This window comes from Eschrichtius robustus, chromosome 9 (genome assembly GCF_028021215.1).
Source record: "Eschrichtius robustus isolate mEscRob2 chromosome 9, mEscRob2.pri, whole genome shotgun sequence".
Classification (NCBI taxonomy): Eukaryota; Metazoa; Chordata; class Mammalia; order Artiodactyla; family Eschrichtiidae; genus Eschrichtius; species Eschrichtius robustus.
The window spans coordinates 15,135,666-15,160,235 of NC_090832.1; the positions used below are offsets into that span (position 1 = coordinate 15,135,666).

At 43.7% G+C, this 24,570-nt stretch overlaps 1 protein-coding gene across 2 annotated transcripts in view; it reads right to left on the reverse strand.

Annotated features, from left to right (window-relative positions):
- Nucleotides 1–24,570, reverse strand: part of AKAP12 (A-kinase anchoring protein 12) — a 101,090-nt gene continuing 76,520 nt past the window's right edge. For both annotated transcript variants that reach the window (XM_068550744.1, XM_068550745.1), the window contains 2 exons: nt 3,740–8,735; nt 1–2,733 (listed from right to left, as the gene is read on the reverse strand). In XM_068550744.1, coding sequence (XP_068406845.1) covers nt 3,748–8,735 — 4,988 coding nt within the window. In that variant the 3' untranslated portion in view covers nt 1–2,733; nt 3,740–3,747. The remainder of the gene's footprint in view (nt 2,734–3,739; nt 8,736–24,570) is intronic.

A 24,570-nucleotide genomic window follows, 5' to 3' on the forward strand; every position in this document is an offset into this window, starting at 1 on the left:
TTTTATTTAGATAAATGAAAATTTGCCCCCCAAACAGAACTAGGAATCAAATACTGTCTCAGATTAAAAAGGAAACTGCTAAGCTTGAAGCTTACACTGAAAAGCTAAAATTTCCAGCCCTTCACTCACTACCTGTAGTTCCAAACATCAAAGGAAAATACCGGAAAAAAGTATCTGTGTGACAGAGAGAGGCAACTCGGGTGTACCATTAGCAAAAGAACCTGAGGGGCAACATTTTATATTCTTCGATTACAAGAAATGGCGAGAGTTTACAAGTCTTGCATTGCTTTCTATTGAACATGGCTCCATAGTAATGCCAAAAATAGCAAAGTTTAGGCACTTGCTCCAACTTCTGCAGTTTGCATTTGATTATTACGTACTTCACAAATTAACAGCAGCTTTAGAGTTATAATACAGAATTGTATTTCATGCTACTGTTAATAGCATTCCTCCTGTTAATAAAACAATGATGCTTAACGGACATAGGTCCAGAGCTTGTACGGAAGTAATCCAGGGCACATCAAGAGCACAGTCACGAAGCAACCACCACCGGAAAACCAATTGTGATGGCCAGAATGACCTGGCCACGTGTATTCAGATAAGACCAAATACAAATGGGATGAAGTGGCAGGATGGAATTTACACCCCCCAAAAAATGATTACCACAAACTACACAAATCTTTAATCTGTTCAAAATAGCACGAAGTTTCTTCCTGCCGTAGAAAGGAAGTTAGTTGATATTTAGAAGTATAATGGACTCCTTAAAAGCTGCTACCATCTCCAAATTTCAGTTGATCTTCAAAAATTGACACCAGCATTTGGATTTTTTTAAAGTACCAAGTTGGAAAAAGAAATATCTTTAGATCAGAGGGTGTTTTTTTAATTTGGGGATTTTAAAGCTTAGTAATTAAGCACAAGTGGCTATTATATGTGTGAAAAACTCCCAAAAAGATACTAAATGTTTTCCAACTACAAGACCATATGCTGTTACCATGAGGGGGTCTTTCTAATATGGCCAATTTTTTTATCGTAGTCAGGTTTGTTGGTTTAGGAGAAACTACTTTCCAGTTTTGACAGCAAACTGTCTTTCTGCTAAAAGACTATTCTAGTTTTGCTAGAATGTTATACTTCAAAATAATTTAATTGGCAGTTGAAATTTAAGTTCTCAAACTGGAGTACTGAGTTTGAGTACAATTTAAGAAGTGTGCACACCAGGCCAGTGCTACCCATGAAAAACTGGGACTTTCTGGTAGATGGGGGACTGTTCTTTGTGTGGCACTTGTCTGACAGAATCCTTTAGGTATTAGCGTGAATCAGAAATCATTTTGACACTTTAAAAATTTCTTCCAAGATCACCTGTTAAGTAAGGCATTTTTACTACTAAGCCTTCTTAAAATGTCTTTCTAGAGACATTTGTCATTAACAGATATTAACAAAGAAAACTGACTTTTTCAGGAAGGCACCACCAGATGGTAGCATTGTTTCAGTACCGTCAATCTAAAAAGCTCCTGGTTTATTTCAGCGGATCCCTCTCTGCCTCTGACTTCCTCTGATCCCCAACTCAAACTGGTGTAAACTGGTGGCATCGTGTAGTGACATTAGAAACTTCTAGCTTCTCTGCTTTTAGAATGCAGTAAACATATGTCCCAGGCTTCCTATTCTCTAACAAATCCAACAAATCTAAGTGAAGCAAATGTTTTATTGAAATCAGTTGTCAAATCACAATTTATCCAAATGATGCTACATTGTTCTTAAGAGTGGGCACAAATATGGCACAGACACAATCCAGCATCTATCAAAATACCATCTGTAAAGAACCTGACTTATTTCATGCTGTGTGTGAATGTGGTCCAGCATAGAAGGTAGACTCAAAACCAGTCGATTTTTTTCTTGATAACATGAAAAACATTTCACGACTTTGCCTCAAAATTAAGCACACTCATCTGTCCGTAACAACCGTATAACAATTAGCAGAGAAGACTTCAAATTAATCTGCTACTGAAAAAAACTTCCTTCCAACCTCCACTGGGGGGACAGAAAGAAAAATTTCCCAGTAACAATGGAACATTCTATATGTTTCCCCCCCAAAAACACTTTTTATTTTTAGTGCACTGTGCATAATAGGAAAGTGACCAATTTCAGAGTGATACTAAACACTCTGAAAGGACATAATCCTTAGTGAATTTTAAAACAAGAAGTGTAGCTTCTGATCAGGAATGTTAATTCTAGGAAGCTCTGTTTTCAAAGGTTGTAACTGAGGCAGACAGCTTCCTGAGACTTCACTGTGGTTACATGCCCCGTCGTATACTGTGTGATACAGAAGGAATGCACTATACTGTAATTACCTTAAACATTAAGAAAAAAATATACAATAGATACAGAAGGAGGATTACTTAAAACATACACTTAAATACATAAAGAATGATACTCCAGTTTGAGAAGCAGAACTAGGTATTGCCAACTCCAGTTCCGGGCTAAGAATTAAGGACCTTGAATCAGAAACATTATATGGTACCAAGGGAAAATATCAGGGTGGTCTTGAAAGGAAGAAACGTTATCTGGCTACAGCTCCCGATGAAGCCTCAGGATTGTCAGGGGTTCTCTAGAAATGAGAGCAGTTGATGTTTCTGTTCTTCCGTTCCCAAAGTTCTGTTAAGATTGGTCTCGTCAGCAGCATTCGTTTTCTTCTCCCACTCGTCTTCACATTCTGGTCTTGCAAATACACAACTGTAACTGTAGAAGGAAGTCAGAATCAAAAGTAAATAACATCTCCTTCGCCTCCCTCTTTTATTCAACAACAGAAGAGTTGTGAAAGTGAGTTGCAGCCAGTGGGAACCCTAGTGAAAACCACAGTTTAACTCTGTAAGAAAGAAAGATGGTGAAGGCCCATAATACAGCATCCTTTGCTACCCGAACACCAGTAGGCAGGCTCTCACATGCCCTGGAAATTTTTTTAACTGCTTCTTACTACTGCTGGAAGAAATCCAAGTTTTCCCAGAGAGCTATAAACTAAGTTTCAAGCACTACCTTATAAACCTACCTTGGACTTCTAGTTATTAAAAAAATGCAACAAAGTAGCTGTGAGCACAACATATTTCTTATGTCTTTGAGCCAAACACACACACAGACATACTGGGGGTAAAACGAAGTCATTACTTTCGGGACACCAGTAAGACTGAAGAGCATGTCAATAAGAAAAAGGAAACTAACCCTGGGGGCTTCCCTGGTGGCGAGTGGTTAAGAATCTGCCTGCCAGTGCAGGGGACACGGGTTCGAGCCCTGGTCCAGGAAGATCCCACCAGCCACGGAGCAACTAAGCCCATGCACCACAACTACTGAGCCTGTGCTCTAGAGCCCACGAGCTGCAACTACTGAGCCTGCGTGCCACAACTACTGAAGCCCGCACGCTTAGAGCCTGTGCTCCGCAACAAGAGGAGCCGCTGCAGTGAGAAGCCCACGCACGGCGACAAAGAGGAGCCCCATTCGCCGCAACTAGGGAAATCCCACGCGCAGCAACGAAGGCCCAATGCAGCCCAAAATTAAATAAATAAATAAATAAACAAATTTTTACAAAGGGAAACTAACCTGGATCTCCTAGTCTGGTTGAGGGTTATTTCCCCAGATGTAGGTTCTGCATAAAATCCTAATTATTTGAATTCCTGCTTCCCTCGTAACAAATCTGCCATCAGATGACAGAAAAGAGGGCAAAATTACTTTCAAAAAAAAGGAAGTTACTTACGTGATGTTTTAGGATTCTGTGGGTTCCGGTTTTGCCGGTTCTCTCTCTTGGTCCTGTGTCTCCTCCTGCGTTGGTGTTTTGATCTCTTTTTCTGACTCGCTCTGCCCTTTTTCTTCCTGAAATTCTACTTCCTGGCCATCTCCCTTCTCTTTCAGTTTGGGTCCAATTGTATCTGGAGACTCGCTGGTTGAGCCTCCTGATGCCTCAGCATCTTCCGGGGCTGAGGTTTGGTTCCCGGGGTCATCAGCAGCATCACCTTTTTCATCTTCTTGTGATTCAAACGGTGACTTCTCTGTTCTTTCTCCAAACCCGGCACCACCGTCATCTTCTGGCACAGACTTTGTTTCAGGGGCTTCTCTCTTTTCCTTGGATGGGAAAGCTACCTCTTCAAGCTGCTGGCCATCTACCCGGGAACTTTCTACCCTAGTGGCCGCCATCTTCTCTAAAGCTTCATTCACATCTTTGGAAACATCTGGATGTGTGTGTTCCCCGGCACTTAGTGGGGACTCCTCTTTGGCTTCGATGGTTTGTGTTTCATCCAATGTGCAGGCCTGAAGTTTGCTTTCTTCTTTCTCGATTTTCTGTCCAGCCTCCTGGCTGTCAGCTTCCATCAGTTGAGCCTGGGTCTGGAAAGCAGCGGCCGTTTCTTCTGTACTCCCCAACTGGTCAACAACTGTCTGAATTACGTTTTGTACAAGCTTGCAGCTCTCTGTCTGAAGTTTCAAAATCTCATTTTCAGCCTTTAAATCTTCCTCTCTTGTTTTGCTTACTCTGCCTTCCTGACAACCAACCTGCTCACTGTCTCCATCTGACTCCCATTTCTGTGATGTGGTTTTATCTCCTTCCAGGTCAGCGATGATGCCTTTTTCAGGTGTAACAGATACTATTACCGGTATTGATACGGCCTGAGACTCAGTCCCTGTGGGCACCGCATCTTCTCCCGGCTGAGCAGGAGAGACTTCGTCTTTTTCTGAGGACTCTTCTTCCGGTGCTAAACGTGCCTCTGCAGATTCCAAAGTTTCCGCTGTTTCTAAAATCTTGATAGCTTCTGCTAAGACCTTCTCCCCCACTGCTGCAGCTGTTAGAGCTAATGATGCCTCAGAGCTTTGAACTTGAATTTCTGTGCATGCCTCTTCCTCGTGAACGGGCAGAGAAGAACTTCCTTCAAAACTGATGACTTCCTTTTCCCCGTCTATGACGGTTACATTCACTGCCTGAACCAGTTGCTTAGTGAGCTCTTCACATGTGGTAACAGCTGGTTTGCACTCAAGTTTCTCTTCATTTACTTGAGTTGGCTCTAATTCCGTTTTGTCCCTTCCCACTTGAACTACCCTCTCTCTCTCCACTGGGGTTGGAAGAGACTTAGCAGGACTCTGGAGTTGGAGATCATCATTCTGAAATTCAGCTTTTTTCGTAACTTCGTCCTCAAGGGCAACTTCAGTTATCTTTTTCTCGGTTATCTCTGTGTCAGCAGACACCACAAGTCCTTCGACAGATGTTTCCTCTTCGGTTTCCTCATCAGCACGTCGGCCAGCCTCTTGAATCACCTCAGTCTCTGAAAGGATGGGTACAGTTTCCACTGTTACCTCTTTATCTGTATGTTCTAGAACCTCTTCCATTTCTGAATGCTTTTCTTCCTGGGATTGAAAATTGGAAGGTTCTGGAGGCATCTCTTTCAGTGCAGGAAGTGCCTCACCTTCTGTGACCTGGTATTGGGTACCGGATAGAACCTCACCATCTTCATCGATTTCCATGATCTTGGTCTGCTGGCTTACACTGGTAGCTTCAAAATCTGCTACTGGGGTGCTTCTATTGGTCTCACTGTCTGTGAGGGTTTCAGCTGAGTCAGGAGCAACAGCCTGTTCTGGGACAGTCTCTGGTTTTACCGCAGCCACGGTTTCAGCTGGACAAGTGCTTGTAAGCTCCCTGGCCTCTGCACTCTCTGTGCCTGGAGGAACTTTTTCCAAGCTTTCTGGGGTGGCCTGTACAATCATCGTCCCCTGTGTCAAAGTCTCAGTTTTCGTTTCTTGTACATGTACTTTGGATGCTCCATCCATTGCTTCCTTCCAATCGAGTGCATGAGAATCCTCTTCTGCTTCTTCCACCTGCTCCAGTATTTTTGCTTGTCCTTTCTGGGTTGTCTGGATGGTGTCGTCTAGCCCTCTGGCGTCAGGCAGCTGTGATTCTTCTTTAACTTTTTCTGCAACGGCCTGCAGCACCTCTTGGGTCCTCTTCGCCTGGTCTTCCACGTCGGGCACGCTGCCCTCCACCTCCTGAACCGGTGTTGCTTCCTCGGTGGTGTCTGGAAAGTCGGTTAACTGGGAAACAGCCGAAACCATGTCGGTGGTCTCTTCAGCACCAGAGGCTTCCGTGGCTTCTTCAGCACCGGATGCCTCTGTGGTTTCTGCGGCCGTCAGAGCTTCGGGGGTCAATTCCACCTTGCTGGTGATTGTGTCATCAGCGGCCTCCTGGCTCTCTGGCAGCATTTTGGTATCGACGGGGGTTTCCTCTGCAACAACTTCTTTTTCAAATACCTCCCCAGATGGTGACTTGTCTTCGTCTTCTGCTTGTTCAAGAGGTTCTGTCACCGAAGCAGAGATCCAGGAAGGTGCCCTTTCTTCGATGTTGGTAACGGCCCTTGTCCCGTCCATGACAGCCACAGTCACGGCGTGAACCAGACTCTTGCTGAGCTCCTCCGACACGTCGACAGCCAGCTTCTGCTCGGGGCCCTCCTCGCTCTTCGGAGCCTGTTGTGCTTCTGTTTTCTCCCTTTCCACCGCATCGTACTCGGACAGAGGCACCACGGCTGGGACGTCCGAATCGTCCTCGTTGACCTCCGTTGGGCCCGTATCTTCCATCGCCGCTTGTTCTTGTTTCCCATCCAGCCTTTTCTTCCTTCGCCCAGGAATAAACTTCCTGATTGAAACCCAAGACTCTTCTTTCCCCAGCTCAGCATCTGAGGCTGAATATTCTAGGCCGGACCCAGCTACCAAGTCCTCGCTTTTCTCTTCCGGTTTTGACTTCGATTTTTTTCTCGAGGTGACTAATCTTTTAAATGACTCCCAGGTGGAGACCCCCTCCCCTTCGCAGGGGCTGCCGGCCTGCTCGGGTGAGGAACTTCCTGGGGGCTGGTCGTGGTCTTGGGAGCCGGCAGGGAGCGCGTCTGTGGCCGGCTCCCTGTCTCTCCCTGCTTCCTCTGGTTTTTGGCTGTCTCCTCCTCCCAGGGGTTTTGGTCCCCCTTCGTCGTCGGAAGAGGATGCTTTTCTTGCTCTTTTCTTGGATGACCCCACACAAATCAGAGCTTCCCAGGACACGGAGGTGTCAACCTTGCGCTTTGGCTCTTCCGGCTTCTGCTCCTCTCCGTTTCCCTTCCCCTCTTCCTGCACTTCAGAGGCGGCGCTCTCCGTGGAGGACAGGGTGGCGCTCTTGACCTTGTCCACTTCGTCCTCCTTGTCACTTTCAGAGAGCCTTCTCACGCGTTTCTTGGGCGTCACCATCTTTTTGAAAGATGCCCAGGGGGTAACACCTTCCCTCTTCTTCTCTCCGTCGGAAGTGGTCCCTTCCTCCGTCTCCCCGTCCTGGGGGGCCGCGGCCACGCCTTTCTCCAGGCACGTGATCTCCTCGGGCTCCTCGGGGGACGAGGCCGAGCTCTCGGCCTTGGGTTCGTCTGGACTGTCGGGAGAATCCGCTGAGGCTGGATGCTGCTCCCCGGACTCCTCGTCTCCTCCTCTTCTCCCTTTCTGTTTCTTTCCAGAGAGCTTTTTTAAGCCGCTGCTAGTGAACAGCTTCTTTAAAGGGCTTCCCTGCACCTTAACTCTCTCCTGCGAGGACGGCATTTCCGCCTCCCCGACGATGCCCTCAGGGGGCGTGGGCGGCGCTTTCGCGTCTGCGCCTGCGCCGAGCTCGGCCGGCTGGGCGTGGCCCCCGCTGGCGGCGCCCGCCTCTTCCTCCATCCTCAGCGGCGCCTCCGTGGGCTCGGCGTCCTGGAGGTCGGCGTCCGTTTCAAGCGGTTGCTCAGGCGGCGAGGGCTCTACTGTTTCTTCCACCTGGGCTTTCTGCTCCTCCGTGTCCTTCTCTGCAGTGCTGACGTGGACCTCCGCGACAATCTCTACTTTTTCATCGAATACTTCCGTTGCTAACGGGGCGGGTTTCTCTTCGGGAGGTGCTTGCACTTGGTCTTCGGGGGGCAGCTCCACTTTTTCATACTCAGCCGACAGCCTGGCATCCTGGGCACTCTCGCGGGCCTCCTGTGAGGGCGGCCGCTCGGAGAGATCTTCCGTCTTCTCGTTTTCTTCTGTGTCTGCCTTTTCTGGCTCTTGCTCCTTTTTCTTCTCTGAAGCCTCCAGCTCATCCTCCCGAGCCTTCCTGAAACTGGTCTTTTTTCGCCAGCCGGCCCAACCTTGAGTGAAGAATTTTTTGAAGGGCGATGCGGTTTCGCTGGCCACTGGACTCGTCGGAGAGTCTGGAGATCTGGCGGGTTCTTTCTCTTCTTTTTCTTCTCCTTCGTCTTTGCCTTCCTCGGCTGGTGGAGCGGACTCCGCCTGAAGGGAGACTTCTGGGCGGCTCTGCTCGTGTCTGGGCGTCTCTTCGGGTTTCTCTGTGGACCCCTTCAGTTCAGTGTCTTTGGGTGTCGCGTCCCCCGTCTCCTGGCTGGGCTCCCGGTGATCACCAGCCCCGTCGGGCCCTCCTGGCCCTCCGCCTTCCTCCTTTTTGACGGTGAGGAGCTGCACAGCGTCAGACTTTTCTGTCTTATCCTTTTTCACAGTGAATTTGAAGCCGACAAACTTGAACACCTTCTTAAATCCTACGTCGTTCGCCTGGGCCTCAGCGGGTTGCGTCAGCTCGTCTACACTGCTTTCTGAGGCAGGGGTCTGTTCCATCATCTCAGGCATTTCCTCCTGCCCCTCCTTCGTGATGTCTTGAACCGCTGCTGAGTCAGCAGCCATGTCTTTGTCTGAGTCCCTTTCACTCGCATCTTCAGACTCTCTCTGTCCAACTATTAACAGAAAAAAAAAAGAGGGGGGTGGGGTGGGGAAGAAAAAGGTTGAAAGTGATTACAATTCAAGACAATTAAATATTTAAAAAACACGGCCAATGAGTACTTTCTTTAACATCAGTCAGTTCCAAGATCGGGTAATGGTCTTACCAGTATCTGTAAATCTCAATAGATTAGGCAAAAAAATTAGTTACAGGTAAAGCGGCCGCAACATCACTAAGGGTAGGTCAACCAGACGGCGTATGCAAAGTGGAATCACACATCACACCTAGGATCTAGAATCCATCAAGCTTTAAAGATAACTTCCACTTTATAGGAAATATAAGGTTAGAGAAACTAAGCTAAATAAGTACCTAGGCAAATCTAAAGGAGGGGCATTCTATGTGATAACTACCTGGCCTGTTCAACAAGTCCCCAAAGGCGACCAGAGCTCCTTGGGGAAATTCTGGGCTAGGTCAGGGAAAGTACAAGGAACATTTTATTGCGACAAAAGGGGGTGCTCAAAAGCTTGGGGGGGGTGGTGCATATCCAAAGGACACAGGAGCCAGCTTGAAAGGGCTCCTGCTGGCCAAACTTTGAAGCGTAAAAAAAATAACAACAATGACAGGTTATAATACATTGAATAAAAATAGACTCTATGAACCAAGAGTGACACTACAAATACAACATTGTAAATCAACTATACTTCAATTAAAAAAGAGTGATACCAAAAAAGTAAATGTGAAGCAGGGGATACTTCCTTATGAAAAAACGCCGATCAATAAATTTAGATATAACTTCCACTTTGGTCCTTAGAGTCATTTCTTTAGAATTCAGAATTCTACCACATCAAGATTCATATTTATTACGGACGAGAGTTAAGAAAAACGGTTCTTTTATAGACAATTGCTCAGGCTCTTCCTAGGCCGCAGCAAACTGCCGTTCAGCCTTGAAAATGCAGAGCATCACTGTCTCTGAACACGTATTTGTATCATTCATCAAACAATTAACTTAAAGGAAATAATATAAGTGGATTTTCGCTTGCAGTTAATTTGGAGAGGAGAAAGCCATGTTTTAATTCGCTTCAACTGTAGGGTCAACTGAACTGAACTTTTTCAGTTGCTTAGAAAAATAAAAATAATTTCTCATTATATAAAATAAATGCAACACTGTTTCATGGCCAATGAGGTTACTCTTTTGAATGTGGGCCTGACTGAAGGCATTTGGAACTAGTCATATCACTATTAAAATCAGCTATTCAGAAACAAATTTTAAAAAGACAGGAATTAGGGGGAAAGTTTTTAATAGATGAGACTTGGAAGCAAAGCAAGGAAATTGACTGGCTGTAGCTTAAGCGGTTGCCTTGTTTGATAAAGCCTAGTGGCTGTTTGTCAGTAGGCTTAGAAAAACCATGTTTACTAACAACATTCTAATAACTCATTCAGTCAAGAATCAAGAGATGCTAAAACTTTTGGGTGAAAGGTTTCCAGCACACTTACAGTTTTAGAGTATCAACACACAGATTTCTTCGTTTCAAAAGCAACAACTTCCTTTATAATGGAGAAATCCGCCAGGCACCACCTTAACCAAGCAATCAGAATTAACATCTCCAGTAATGGGACAAAACTGTCATCATGCTTCGTGATGTGAGGCACTGACAAGGCCAATAAATCACCTACACAGTACTCCTGACAAAAATGTTTAACAGAATTGAATCGTGTGGAAACAGACAACAGCCCACATTGAAGCCTGGCCTGAAATATAAATGTCGCAAAGGACAAAAATCAAACATAAATACAAATGGATTGTCTGCAAGTAACTTTCAAATAGTTTAAGGAGAGAGAATGAGGGAGTACGGGTAGAGGAGAAAGAAAATGTGGTAAAATATCAGTGAATGGTGAATAAGGTCAAGTGTATATGGGTGTTTATTGTATTTTTCTTTAGGTTTGAATTTTAAAACTTGTTGGGGGTTAAAGAAGCAACTCAATGTGATTTGATAAAGGGTGGGATTCTGTGCTAAATTTAAAAATTTAAGAAACATAACAACCAGAGACAGCAGGCATGGTCCTGGGTTGGATATTTGTTAGGGCAAGCCAGCTCAATTTTTGGGTCTCCTTGGGATACTCGATGTGAGATTAGAGGAGATGAGTTCTTACCAAAATGAAAGGGTAGAAATTTTGACTGAAGAAAAGCAGGTTACCAAACAGTATATGTACTATGACCTCACTTTGGTTTAAACTCTCTCTCTCTCTCTCTCTCTCTCTCTCTCTCTCTCTCTCTCTCACACACACACACACACACACACACACACACACACACACACCCCTCACATACGACTTCTGGAGGATGGGAATGTGATATATTTTAGTTTTGCTGGTCTGAATTTTCTCATTTTCTATTTAGTATTGCTTTCTGTAATAAACAAAAAGGTCAATTAAAACTGACGCACAAAAAGGTCCCAATAATGTTGGAACAACATACTTAATGCCTGCTGCACAAAATGAAGCTTAATAATTATAACCAGTTCCAATACCAGTGCTTAGAACGTGGCAATAAGTATTTGAAATACAGAAATATGTGGAAATACAGAAACCATATGCATATCCAAATGCATAAATTCCTTTAATTTACATCATCTTATTTCTCCAAGAAAATAATTTTATACTTTATGTGAAATATTACAAACCTATGTCTACAAATTTGCATTTTACTATTTATTGGGTTTCATTTTGAAAGTGAAGCCTAGAAAGTTCACTGAAAAACTGTCCAAAGTACCACCCAAGTGAAGACCAAAGCCTGCATGCAGAGCCCTGTTTGAACATGCCTTGTACTGTGCTAGAAATCAACCTAAAGTCCTTTTCCCCTTGCTTTTTCTTTTCTAACATTACCAGATGTATGGCTAATCACAGATAAAACCTGTGACCATCTGGGCCTCTTCTTCTGCAGAGAGGAAGGAAGGATACTGAGGAGGCGCTCTGACCCTGCCCACGTACTTACAGGGGTGGGCAGGGCCTCGGCTTTGGTGACAGTGCGTAGTTGTCTCTGTAAGAGTTTTTTTTGGGAGTTTCAGCCAATTCTCATTTTTTTCTAACTGATATCAGCATCTAAGGTAGCATTAAAAAATAATAATAATAAAACTGAACTGAACATTTTTTTTTTTTTTTTTGGCCTCGCCACAAGGCTTGCAGGATCTCAGTTCCCCGACCAGGGATTGAACCCAGGCCACGCCAGTGAAAGCTCGGACTCCTAACCACTAGGCAACCAGGGAACTCCCCGAACTGAACATTTTTTAAAAAAATTCATTTATTAATTTATTTATTTTTGGCTGCGTTGGGTCTTCGTTGCTGCCCGTGGGCTTTCTCTAGTTGCGGTGAGCGGGGGCTACTCTTCGTTGCGGTGCACGGGCTTTTCATTGCAGTGCCTTCTCTTGTTGCGGAGCACAGGCTCTAGGAGCATGGGCTTCAGTAGTTGTGGCGCACAGGCTTTAGTTGCTCTGCAGCATGTGGGCTCTTCCCGGACCAAGGCTCGAACCTATGTCTCCCGCACTGGCAGGCAGATTCTTAACCACTGTGCCACCAGGGAAGCCCCCCGAACTGAACATTTTAGGTAAGGAAGGTCTGAAGAAAAACCAACTTGACTACTTTCAAGTACACTTCTTAAAGGGAACTTTTTCCTTTTCTTTTTTAAAAAAATCAATTTGAGAACCAAACACTGAACTCTAGTTAATAACATGCATGCTGAAGTGTTTAGGGGTGAAGCATACTGATGCCTGCAACTTACTTTGCAATGCATAAAAGAGAAGTAAGACGGACTCATGAACAGATACAAGGATGGATAGCTGAAGAGATATGTGAGAAGGCAAGTATGGCAAAACATTAATTATACAATCTAGATAAATATACATGTCTAATATTCACTTTTCTTTCAACTTTTTCATATCTTAAAATTTTTCATAAATAAATAAATTTGGGGGGAAAAGCTCCCCAGGTGATAAAAAAAAATCACTTTGAAATACACATTTGTGACCAACTTTAGACTTTAGGACTTCCCTGGTGGCGCAGTGGTTAAGAATCCGTCTGCCAATGCAGGCGACACGGGTTCGATCCCTGGTCCAGGAAGATCCCACATGCCGTGGAGCAACTAAGCCTGTGCGCCACAACTACTGAGCCTGCGTGCCGCAACTACTGAAACCTGCACAGCTAGAGCCCGTGCTCCGCCACATGAAAAGCCACTGCAATAAGAAGCCCGCGCAGTGCAAAGAAGAGTATCCCCCGCTCACCACAACAAGAGAAAGCCCGTGCCCAGCAACGAAGACCCAATGCAGCCAAAAATAAATTAATTTTAAAAAAAGGCCCAATACAGCCAAAAATAAATTTATTTTTTTTTAAAAATAAAGGAAAAATTACAACCCACATTAAATACTGAGGCAAATATCCCAAGGGAAAGAAAAATTCAGACATATGTGATAGACTGTCCAGAGTATCCAACCCTGACATTCCTTTCCTTCTGGGAACACTTTCTCCCCATTATTTTTTTAAAAGTATGTATAATCTTCTGAAATAAGAAGAATATGCTGTTTATTTATCTCTTGTAAAAATAAAATACAGTGTGTGTGAAAAAAAAAGAATATGCTGTAAGTTTCCATTTGTTCCTATTATAATCCAGTTTATACAGTTAAGTCTAAGGATTTCTTGAAGTTAAGTGCATTTCGATGAACTACTTTACAAATTTTCCCAATTATAAAAGCATACTCATCAGAGAACTTTCTGCAAACACTTCTAATGCAACACAAGAGATGTGACCTTTTTTTTAAAGATGGATGATACCATTGGAAATACACTAGAGGAAAAAGTCAAAGCCCAATAATAAACTCTATTCTACTATAAATTTACTAGTAATGCACACATATAAAAATTAAATTTCCTGCCAGCAAGCAGGAGGTAAAATCACTCATTAACTAACCTCTCTAGAAACCATTAGAAAATGCAGAGACGTTTTGCTAACATAGTAGGAGAAAGTAGGTGTTATACACACACCATTTCCCCCCTGTTTCCCCTCCATGCTCCTAAATCTGTGTTGCAATTTGAAACACCTTTTATAAAACTCTGGGATGACTGGAATGTTTACAGTCAAAACTCGGGAAACAAGGATGAACAGCTGCTAACTGGTATTACAAAACAACTATTGATGGTTCCTTATAGCTTAGCAATATTCAGATGTTCTCTTTAGAGTGTTGTATGGCTGAACCCATTAAAAAAGAAAAGTATTTAAGATCACAGGAAAATTTAAAATCCTAACTGGTCAACTGGTCTGCAGTCTCTTTTTACCTAAGTAATCCTAGGAGCTACTATTGTCAGAACAATCTTCCAGACTGGGCAAGGCCCCTGCTGGCCCAGATGGTGCCTTTGTGCTTTGTGCAAAAGGCTGGAAAAACCCAACTCAGCCCTGATTTCCACTTGGCCTTCTGTACCAGCTAGACCTGTACAGACCTTACAGAGAGGCCCTGTTTCCTAAAATACCCCTTTGATCACATCACGAAGCTAGCTGCCAAACATCCCTAAGGGCTCCAGGATCTAGGGGAGTGTCTTCTAAAGCACTAACCTGGCAGCCAAGGCTGTCTAAATTACATTCTAACATATAAGCCAACTTAAAAAAAAATTTTTTTATTGGATATATGCATATGTATAACTGATTCACTTTGCTGTATACCTGAAACTAACACAACATTGTAAATCAACTACACGCCAACAAAAATAAGCCAACTTTGATCGCACACTTGCGCTTTAGAGGTCTGTAATCTGCCTCAAACACGTGCGGCCACGTGGCTACCCACTCAGCTGGGAACCCGTAGGTAGTGAAACTTAGATCATTTTTTTTCAGCCTCGTTTCCTATGACTGGGCCAGGCGCTCGGCATGCTGCAGCCCAAGTAGCAAGGCCTGCTCCGTCCTGTTCTGCATCCCCCATTTTGCTCGCCTGCCTCTGGGCTCTCCGGGGGGGAGCAACTTTCTGGTCTTGCCTAAATCCTTGTGATTTTTCGAGGCCTGTATCGTTTTCTACCTCGCCCGCCTGCCGGGCAAAGACCCTCCCAGGTGACCCCAGCCTGCACAGTCTCTATCCCAATCCTCACCCCCCTCCTTCTAGGCCATTGTCTTCCCGGAGGTGCCTCTTTCCGGCAAGAAGCAACATGCAGCCTAGGGCCTCCCTTGCGCTGCGGTTCTCTTTTTCAGTCTCCGGGCGAGGTGCTGGCTCGGAGAGTGCAGGGTTCGGGCACATGCTCCGCGGGCCTCAGCGAACCCTGTGGAGTCCAGAGGGTGGCTCTGCAGCCCTGGGCATGGTGTCCTGTGGTGTCCCTTCCTAACACCCGCCCCTGCGCGCTCCTGCGCCGGCAGCTTGATCAACGCAAGGGAAAGGAGGAAGGATGGAAACCCACACACCCATGTAACTGACACCTCGGGGGGCGCTCCCGGCGATCCGGCCCGCCAGGCCACGGGACGAACCGCCGCTGGGGGGCGCGCGCTACTCACGGCAGATACTCCAGCAGGGCATGGCGCGCGCCGCTGGCCGGCAGGGGCAATCCGACAGAGGCGCCGGAGGCCCCAGCCTTCCTCTGCCGGCTGCCCCATCGCTGCATGGAGACGCCCCCGGGGGAGTCGCGCGCGTCACAAAGGGCGCAGCCTCCTCGTCAGCCTGCAACGGGAGGCCCTGAGCATCACCCCCAGGGCCCCCTCTTCCAGGCGAAGCACACCAGATGCCGGAAACCAGCCAAACCTCCCTGGCCAAAGGCCGCCAAACCTCACTGCCGCAGCGTTCCTGTACTGCCTCTCTCTTACCCGCACAACATTCCATCGAGTAGTTGATCCAAAACCCGCATTGCCTATCAGTGGCCCAGGGCATGGCAGGCACCTGTGCCTGGGCGGGTTTGTTTGTAAGTGCTTTAATTTCCTAAGTACTAGAATAAGAACTGGGTTCCCATTACGAAGCTATCATTTCCAATCATAGAGCCTTAGAGCTGGAAAGCAGAGGTCACCTGGTCCCCCCAGCTGGTTTACAGGGGAATAAACTGACTTCAAACATGGTTGTATGTGGGAAATGCAAAACGGTATAGCCACTTGGGAAGACAGTGGGGCAGTTTCTTGCAAAACTAAACACGCTCTTACCATCTGATCCAGCAATTATGCTCCTTGGTTTTTCCCTAAATATTCTTGGTATTTACTCATACCCACATCTGGTATGAGTTGAAAACATGTCCACACAAGAACCCACACACGGATGTTTATAGCAGCCTTACTCACAATTGCAAAAACTTGGAAGCAACCAAGACGTTCTTCATAGGTGAATGGATAAATAAACTGTGGTATATCCAGGCAATAAAATATTATTCAGCACTAAAGACAAGCTAGCAAATCATGAAGACGTGGAGGAGCCTTAACGAGCGCATATTACTAAGTGAAAGGAGCCAAACTGAAAAGGCTACATACTGTACGATTGCAACTCCACAGCATTCTGGAAAAGGCAAAACTGTGGAGACAGTAAAAAGATCAGTGTTACGGGGTTAGGGAGGTGGGAGGGATGAACAGGCAGAGCACGGAGGACTTTTTAGGACAGTGAAATACTCTGCATGATACTCTAGATACACGTCATTATACATTTGTTCAAACCCACAGAATGTACACCACCAAGAGTGAACCAATGTAAACGAACCCACACCAATGTAAACTATGGACTTTGAGTGCTAATGATGTCAGTGTAGGCTCATGGATGGTAACAAATGTACCGCTCTGGTGTGGGACGCTGATAGTGGGAGAGGCTAGGCATGTGTGGGGTTAGGGAGTATATAGGAACTGTACTTTCCACTCTTTCTTGCTGTGACCCTAAAACTGCTCTAAGAAATAAAGTCTATTTTTTACAAAATGGTAAACACAAAGTTTGTCTTTTTAAAAGAAAAATAAACTCCATGTACTCTCAAAGCATTAAAATTCTTATTCTCCAAGCATTGTAACTTTACAATTTGTAAATGCCACTTATGACAAGAAAAATTATTTAGACATGTCAACACCTACACTTAAGAGAAAAATTGCTATATGTCTGATGTGGACAGCAATTCAAATTCTATTTCAGTGTAAAAAGCAGTTTTTTCATGGTTACAGTCATGAAAGAAGAAAGAACACATATATCCTACACACCCACTCAAAGATAATGATTCAAAAGATCACCTGAGTACACCTGTAAATTATGTAATATTGTACATCAACTCTACTTCAATAAAAAAAATTTTTTTAATGTTGTAAGATCACCTGACCATCATTTTGTCACTTTGTCAAGGTAAAGACTGGATAAAAGCGAGAATCAATGGGTGCTGGACTTCCCTGGTGGTGCAGTGGTTAAGAATCCGCCTGCCAATGCAGGAGACACGCGTTCGATCCCTGGTCCGGGAAGATCCCACATGCCGCGGAGCAACTAAGCCCGTGCGCCACAACTGCTGAGCCCACGAGCCCTAGCTCTGCAACAAGAGAAGCCACTGCACTGCAACAAAGAGTAGCCCCCGCTCGCCGCAACTAGAGAAAGTCCGCGTGCAGCCACGAAGACCCAACTCGGCCGTAAATAAATAAATAAAAAAGAATCAATGGGTGCTAAATGGGGGAGGGGGGAGTTGGGCTGGATACTTACATGCCTAATGGTCGAAAGGGTGGTGAAATCGGACAACAGCTCAACATCAACCTATGAGGGACAGATGGACATTGTGTACAATACCTTGAGAAGGAAACAATGTCATCTGTGGCTAAGAATGCACAACCTAAATTCAATTAGGAGAAAAGAAACACAAAATAAGGAATGTGGTAGAAGTGGGAAGAGAACTATATGCTTTGAACATGCCAATATCTAAAAGACAAAGGTTATACAGATGTTCCAGATTAAAAGAGGCTAAACAGATTATGACGTAATACCTGACCTGAGGATGGATCTTGCAATGCAAGGGGAGAAGGCTAAAAAGGACCTTATTAGATAACTGACAAGATTGAAAAAAGAATGGTAGATTATAAAATAAGTATTGTGATAATGTAAATATCCGACATTGATAACGGTACTATGATTACAAAAGGAAATATCTATTCTTAGGAAATACACACTGAAGCATTTAGGAGTGAAGGACCATGAAGTACATAACCTATCCTCAGATGATTCAGAAAGCGTCACATCTCATGCCTACATAAGACATAACAGGAACCTGTATGTTGGTTTTTTATTTTGTTTTGTTTTCCAACATAGAGCGAGAGAGTAAATAATGAAGCAAATGAGGCAAATGTTAAGAAGTGAATCTAGGTGAAGAGTACATGATGTGTCCTGTACTATTTTTATTTTTGCTACTTCCTCTAAGTTTGAAGTTATTGTTTTAAACAATCAATCAGAAGAATGAACAAGTGCAGATGACTAATGAAAATATAGAGAACAACAAAAATGGAGAGGGTAATGATTCACCCTACCTGATTTTAGTGGCTCTTTGCCTCACATTATATACCATAAAACAAATTTTTTTTAAATTTATCGATTTATTATTTATTTTTGACTGTGTTGGGTCTTCGTTTCTGTGCGAGGGCTTTCTCTAGTTGCGGCAAGCAGGGGTCACTCTTCATCGCGGTGCGTGGGCCTCTCACTATCGCAGCCTCTCTTGTTGCGGAGCACAGGCTCCAGATGCGCAGGCTCAGTAGTTGCGGCACACAGGCTTAGCTGCTCCGCGGCATGTGGGATCTTCCCAGACCAGGGCTCGAACCCGTGTCCCCTGCATTGGCAGGCAGATTCTCAACCACTGCGCCACCAGGGAAACCCCAACAAATTTTTATCAATGAATTAAACAACAGAAAAACTCTTCCCCTACCCCTCAAAGAAGAGACAGAATTCAGGTAGAAAGGAAGAAGATTAAAGACCAGAAGTTCTAGAGACAGACTGGTGTTTAAATTTCAGCTGCACCACCTTCTAGCACTGGGCCCTTGGGCACATCTCTTGAAGTTTCTGTTCTTAGTGCCCTCACCTATAACATAGGTCCCCCTCCACTACTAGCAAAGGCTAGTTAGGAGGGTAAAACATCAGCTGGCAGTCTAGAATAAAAATAAAACAAAAGCCATTAGAATGGCTTTTTTTTTTTTTTTTTGCTTCACTGTTCTCCTCAGAACAGAAATACTTCCTTTTAATTACTTTTTACCAATTCCCACGGTGATCTATATGAATTGTAGATGATTTAAAAATACAGAAAATTGGGAATAACATCCATAAAGACAATGGCCAGTGATAACGGCTATTAATATCTGTATTTTCTTCTGGATAAATTATCTAATACTCTTCAAGACTATGACATACTGGTTGCATAATTTATTTTTATGTCCCCTTGTTTTTAGACAATTTATGTTGGTCCAATTTTTCATTATCACATTCACATGTATAAAGTCATTGTCCAAACCCGGGAAGGAGTTTTTGAACAGAAGAGGGCAGTCTTGAGCAGACTTCAGCTCTCCAGACCTGGCAGCCTTGAGACACTCCTAGACCTTCAGCACCACAAGACGCTGCAGAAACCCATCAATACATAACGTTTAGGTGCTCTTTCAAATTCTGTGAAGTCATATCGCACCTGTTTTTACCTCTTTGACTCCCAGCATAAACACTTCAAGGGGGAAAATGGGCATTCTGAGTTAGCTCCCTATCTGCTCTCTTCTTCTTTATTTGCACCCAGATCTAGATCCTTTTCCCCGATTTTGGGCCAAGTTAAGGTCACATGTAGATGAGCCCTACTTTCTGCCTGGAACTCCCTTCCTCCCCTTCCCTGCTTTCCCAGCCCAACTGTACACAGTACAGCAAAATCACCCCACATTTCCCAGGTTCTGGCTGAAGGCGGAGACTCCCAGACCATCATCCGTCCCACCCACGTTCCAGTTTGTGGTTAGCAGAAAGCTCTTTAAAGGTGTTTCTATGAGCTGTCTGCATGCAGGTTCTAAGTGAGTTCAAAGATCTTAGCTTGGTGAGCAAACAGGAGGCTGTTAAACGCATAAAAGAACAGCTAAATAAATAAATATCAGTGTAAAAATATAACAGTACAGCTTATAATCCATGAAATTATAATCAACTTATCAAAAAAAAAGAAAGAAAAAAGAACAGCCAAAAACTGTGGGGCGGCAGGGAGGAGCGGACCACGCCAGCAGGTTCAGCTGTTGGGAGTGGAAGAAGCAGGTGAGTGATAGGAAGCAGGTAAGAATGGTGGAGACGGCTTTCGGGGAAGACAGTCCAGTGTTCACCTGTTCGGACTTAGCGTAGCAGAATCTACTCGCAGCCACACTTACAAGCATTTCACTAATACATTTACTTTTAAATGAGTTCAAAACCTCCTCTGCTCTAATCTGACACATCAGCTCCCTATGGAATTGCTGTCTGCCTTAGATTTGTCCAATTGGATAGGAAGAGGAAAATCAAAAAGCTTGGTCATTTAAGCATCACTGATTTGGGGATGCACTTTCTTGGCATCCAAAAAGTCCTTCCACAGAATAACTGGTTTAGGGTGGGCCTTTCTGATACAGTGTATAATTATCCCTCATGCGGGGCTTTGAGTTATCCAGCCATTTTGCAGAACGCTGCCATTAATCCTACAAGTTTCTCAAATACCCAGAAAGTCCAAACACAATGCTCCCATATTCAGTGATGCTGCAGTTTACCTAGAAACTCCACGTTCTCGCCAGGTATCAAAGATGGCCAAAAGGTTGGGAAAGGGAGCCGGTCAATGTGTCAACTGGGAAAGCTCTAGGGGGCAGGACCGGCAAATGCTTCATCTTCACGCAGTCCTGCTCGTCACTGGTCCTCTCCCCACCCCACAGACACTTCAAAGGGCGAGGAAATACTACAGTCCTTGCAAGGATCCCCACACTCATCGGCAGCACCCTAAACATAGTCTTACCTGGACACGTGATTTGTGTCAACATGGTTTTCCACTAAAACCGTCAGTGGCATCAACATCATATAAGTCTTGCTTCGTAAATAAACATCAACATAGAAAGCAAATATTTCTAGTCCCTTTTTCTGGGAGAAGATTCTAGTCATACGCTTTTGTGAGTGAGTGTTACTATGTTGGAAACATTACTTGGAAAAGAAAAAGATGATTTAAAAATGACATAGGAAGTGCTTTCACTCACTTAATTGTCTGCATATGTCCCAGAAGGAGCCTCTTTAGGGTGGACATACAGCTTTATAGATGCAGAAAAGATAAAGGCGAGTGACGGGTGAAGCGACGGTGCAGCTTCTGAAGTTGTTTTATCAAAGACTTTGAATAAGCTTTTTGTTTGTCCTTATGTTTTTCTAAGACAAATGAAAGGTCTCCTTTTCTTTTCTTTTTTTTTTTAGCCACACTGCCGCTTGTGGGATCTTAGTTCCCCAACCAGGGATCGAACCCTGGCCCCCGGCAGTGGAAGTGCAGAGTCTTAACCACTGGACTGCCAGGGAAGTCCCGAAAGGTCTCCTTAAAGAAAAAAGTGTGGAAAGTGAAACGGAGAAGAAAAAGGACAGCTGGTAGGACATACTTTCTGCCCCTATATTTTTACTTTTAAAAGTATAAACTATCCTCAGGTATTACATAAGAGGAAAACTTATAGCATATCTGTAATAGTAATAACCTATGAGTTGTTTAATATTTTGAACAGCTTAACAAGCCCTTCCAAGACTAAAAAAACCTACAGAACATTAATGAAGTCAAATAAATGTGAAAATATACGAATAGTGATATCTTTAGTAATGTCGAAAGAAACCAAAACTTGAAAGCATTTCGTGGACAGAAACTCCACTTTGGAAGAGAACTGTCAAAGCTTTTCCTTTTTCGGTGTTATCGTCTACTAAACTATGTTTATCTGCAGATAAATGTCCAGTCAATCCCAATTTATAAAATCAACCACAAGAGATCTATGAGTATGGGCGAATATACATTTTCCCTGTGCAAAATTTCATAATCCTCCACCTCCCAAGCCCCAAAGGGCCCATGATCACAAGAGGTTAAAGGTCCTGTACTGAATCCTGCGCTCTCCATGCAGACACCCTGCTCCCAAGCTCCACAAAAAGCATCCACCATTTGTGGGTCCAAAAGCTGCAAGATCAGCATTCTTTTCTCACTCTTCCAAATACTCAGAGATTAAGAGATAAAAGTATGACTTGTTTTCTTTTACTTTAGAGGTTTAAAAGAAAAAAAAAACTTTTAAGGAACATGTCATATTATAGATTACAAAATGTTAAAGTTTTTATCCAAACTTAGATATATTTGTCAGATAAAAAGTGCAATATTGTGAACAGCTATAACGTTGATTTTTTTTTTCGGTTTAGTATAACCCGCGCTCTCCATTCCCCACGCGAATCGGGGCTGCTTGCTGTGACATCTGGAACTGGTTAACTTTCCCCCATGATTTGCAGCATTGCCCTGAAATTTTTCCAGGAATTCTCCACATTCTAAATCCATCTCTGTATCTTACACACCCAACCAACTATTCTCATTCTAATGCTCATCAACCACGAAACCTCCAAGGGGAGATGTGTAACTGGGGTTGAAACTCAGAGAAGCAAAACCCCACACAGGAATGCATACAGGTGATGCTCATCATTGGCCCTGGCCTTGATAGTGGCGTTCAGTGGTCCCTTAGACACCTGGGCAGGCATGTAAAAATGTGGGCACCACGAAGTCAGTATCAGCATCCGTTACACAACGAGAAAGAGGTCCTTTACAAGCTACTCTACAGCTGTGCTTCTTAGTAGCTGTGGAACACCAAGAGAAACTTAGTTTTCATGATAAAAAGGGGTTAAAAAACCACTTTTTGCAGGATTTTTGTGGGAAATCATGATAACGGCCACTCAGAGTGGGCACTCGGTACACGGCAGTTACTGGGCCAGAGTTGTGAGGGTATTAATTTCAGGTTTCACAAATCCCTTGGTAACTAGTCTGCCTGCATGGCAGAGAGAAGCAGCCATGTGGGGGGGGGGGGATTTTTTCAATCTTGTAAAGTGATTTGCATAAAGAAGTGCATTATGAATCATCTAGAACTTTTGTGAATACTGGAGGATTCTTTCTTCCCAGTTTACTTTAGAGATAAAGAATACTGTTGCCCTAATTCCTCATGATAACTCTATATTTTGTCTCAATACTGTGTGTGAGTTAGGGAAAACAGGAAAGATATTTTCGTAATTCAAAAAGGTGGTGTTTTTTTTGGTTTTTTTTGCTGGCATGCCACTGATACATGGGTGGGGAGGGGATACCTCTTTCATCATTGTGTCCAATTACTTATTTTCTAGTTTTTAAACTAAGCTACTGCTAACATGATGTGAGGGAAAGACTTCAGGAAAGGCAACAGAATGTGATGTGAATAATCAATCATCTCCTACTTGAAGGTCTGCTGTATTCACTTCAGGGGATTGTGTGCACAGGGTCTGAGGAGGGGAGAATAATGGTCAGTATTAGGTGACAGCTTTCCCCTGCTTTACAAAATGAAAACTCATTCCTAAGCAGTTCTACAAAAATGTCATCAATCCTGCTCCCTTCCTATGAATTGTGAAACTGAAACACATTCTCACATAAGGCAGTCCTACTAAAGCAGCCGAGAATAACTTTCTCCTACATTATTTATTTATTTATTTAAAAAAAAATTTTTTTTAAATTTATTTAGGCTACTCTGGATCTTAGTTACCGCATGCGGGATCTTTAGTTGTGGCACGCAGGCTCTTAGTTGCAGCATGGGGGGATCTAGTTCCCCGACCAGGGATGGAACCCAGGCCCCCTGCATTGGCAGCGCGGGGTCTTAACCACTGAACCATCAGGGAAGTCCCTCTCCTACATTATTTAAATGAGCAATCCCAAAGTTACAAAAAACCTTTGCTATTCAATTACTTCTGAATGCCAATTTTAAAAGCCTTCATTGCTTTTCAAGATCCTGACCAGTTATTTAAAGACCATTGATTGTAAATCTTCCTCATCAGAATAACTTGCAGAAGAAAAAAAAAAAAAAGACGGTTGAAACTCCTTTTTAATTTTTACTCCTTCCATTATGAAATGTTTATTTGCGATAAACTTTTTGGAGTTTAAGATTTTCTGCACACTTTCTTTTTACCAGGAAAAAACAACATTTTGCCACATCCTTCATATCAACATTGTAATAAAAGTAAAACTCAGAAAGCAATTGATCCAATTATTTAAAGTTGCCTTAAAGATTAGACAGTCCTTGCAACTGTTTCCATTCATTTAGCATCCCATTAGGATTATCTGAACCAATTTTTTAAAGCCCCCAAGTATCCCAAGTTTGTTAACTCAACTTCTGCTTAAAAAGGCCCACCTTCCTTTCCCATAAGAAACTGAGCATGTGATAAACTCATCAAATAGTGAATATAATAAAGATCATACTGTACACAAAAAGCACCCGGAAAAAGTCATCATCATAGAAGCCCCACCCCCAGCTGTGACACCCCACAAACCACACTCCCAGGCAGCCTCTCTCAGGGTTGAGCATTTTATGTCTCATTCATAGAAAAATTAATGATCTGGGGAAAAAATGAATTTTGTGTTTTTAATTTTTAAGTTTTGTGTAGTCTAATAATACTTTCTAGGTATCATGTAAATTTTCACGCTACATACAGGGTAGAAAGGCAAGTCGAGTTAACTTGGGGAAGGAATTTTAAGGAAATTTCAAAGTAAACAAGCTTATCTATAGGAAGTGAGAGATACGGAGAAAAATTTCAAGTCCTAGAAATTCTATACTGCACTTTTTGGAGAACAAAGATCTCAAATATTCAGAGAAGAGCTGGTCTTATAAACCTAAATTAGCAAATGGAGTTTAATTTTGATGAGGGCAA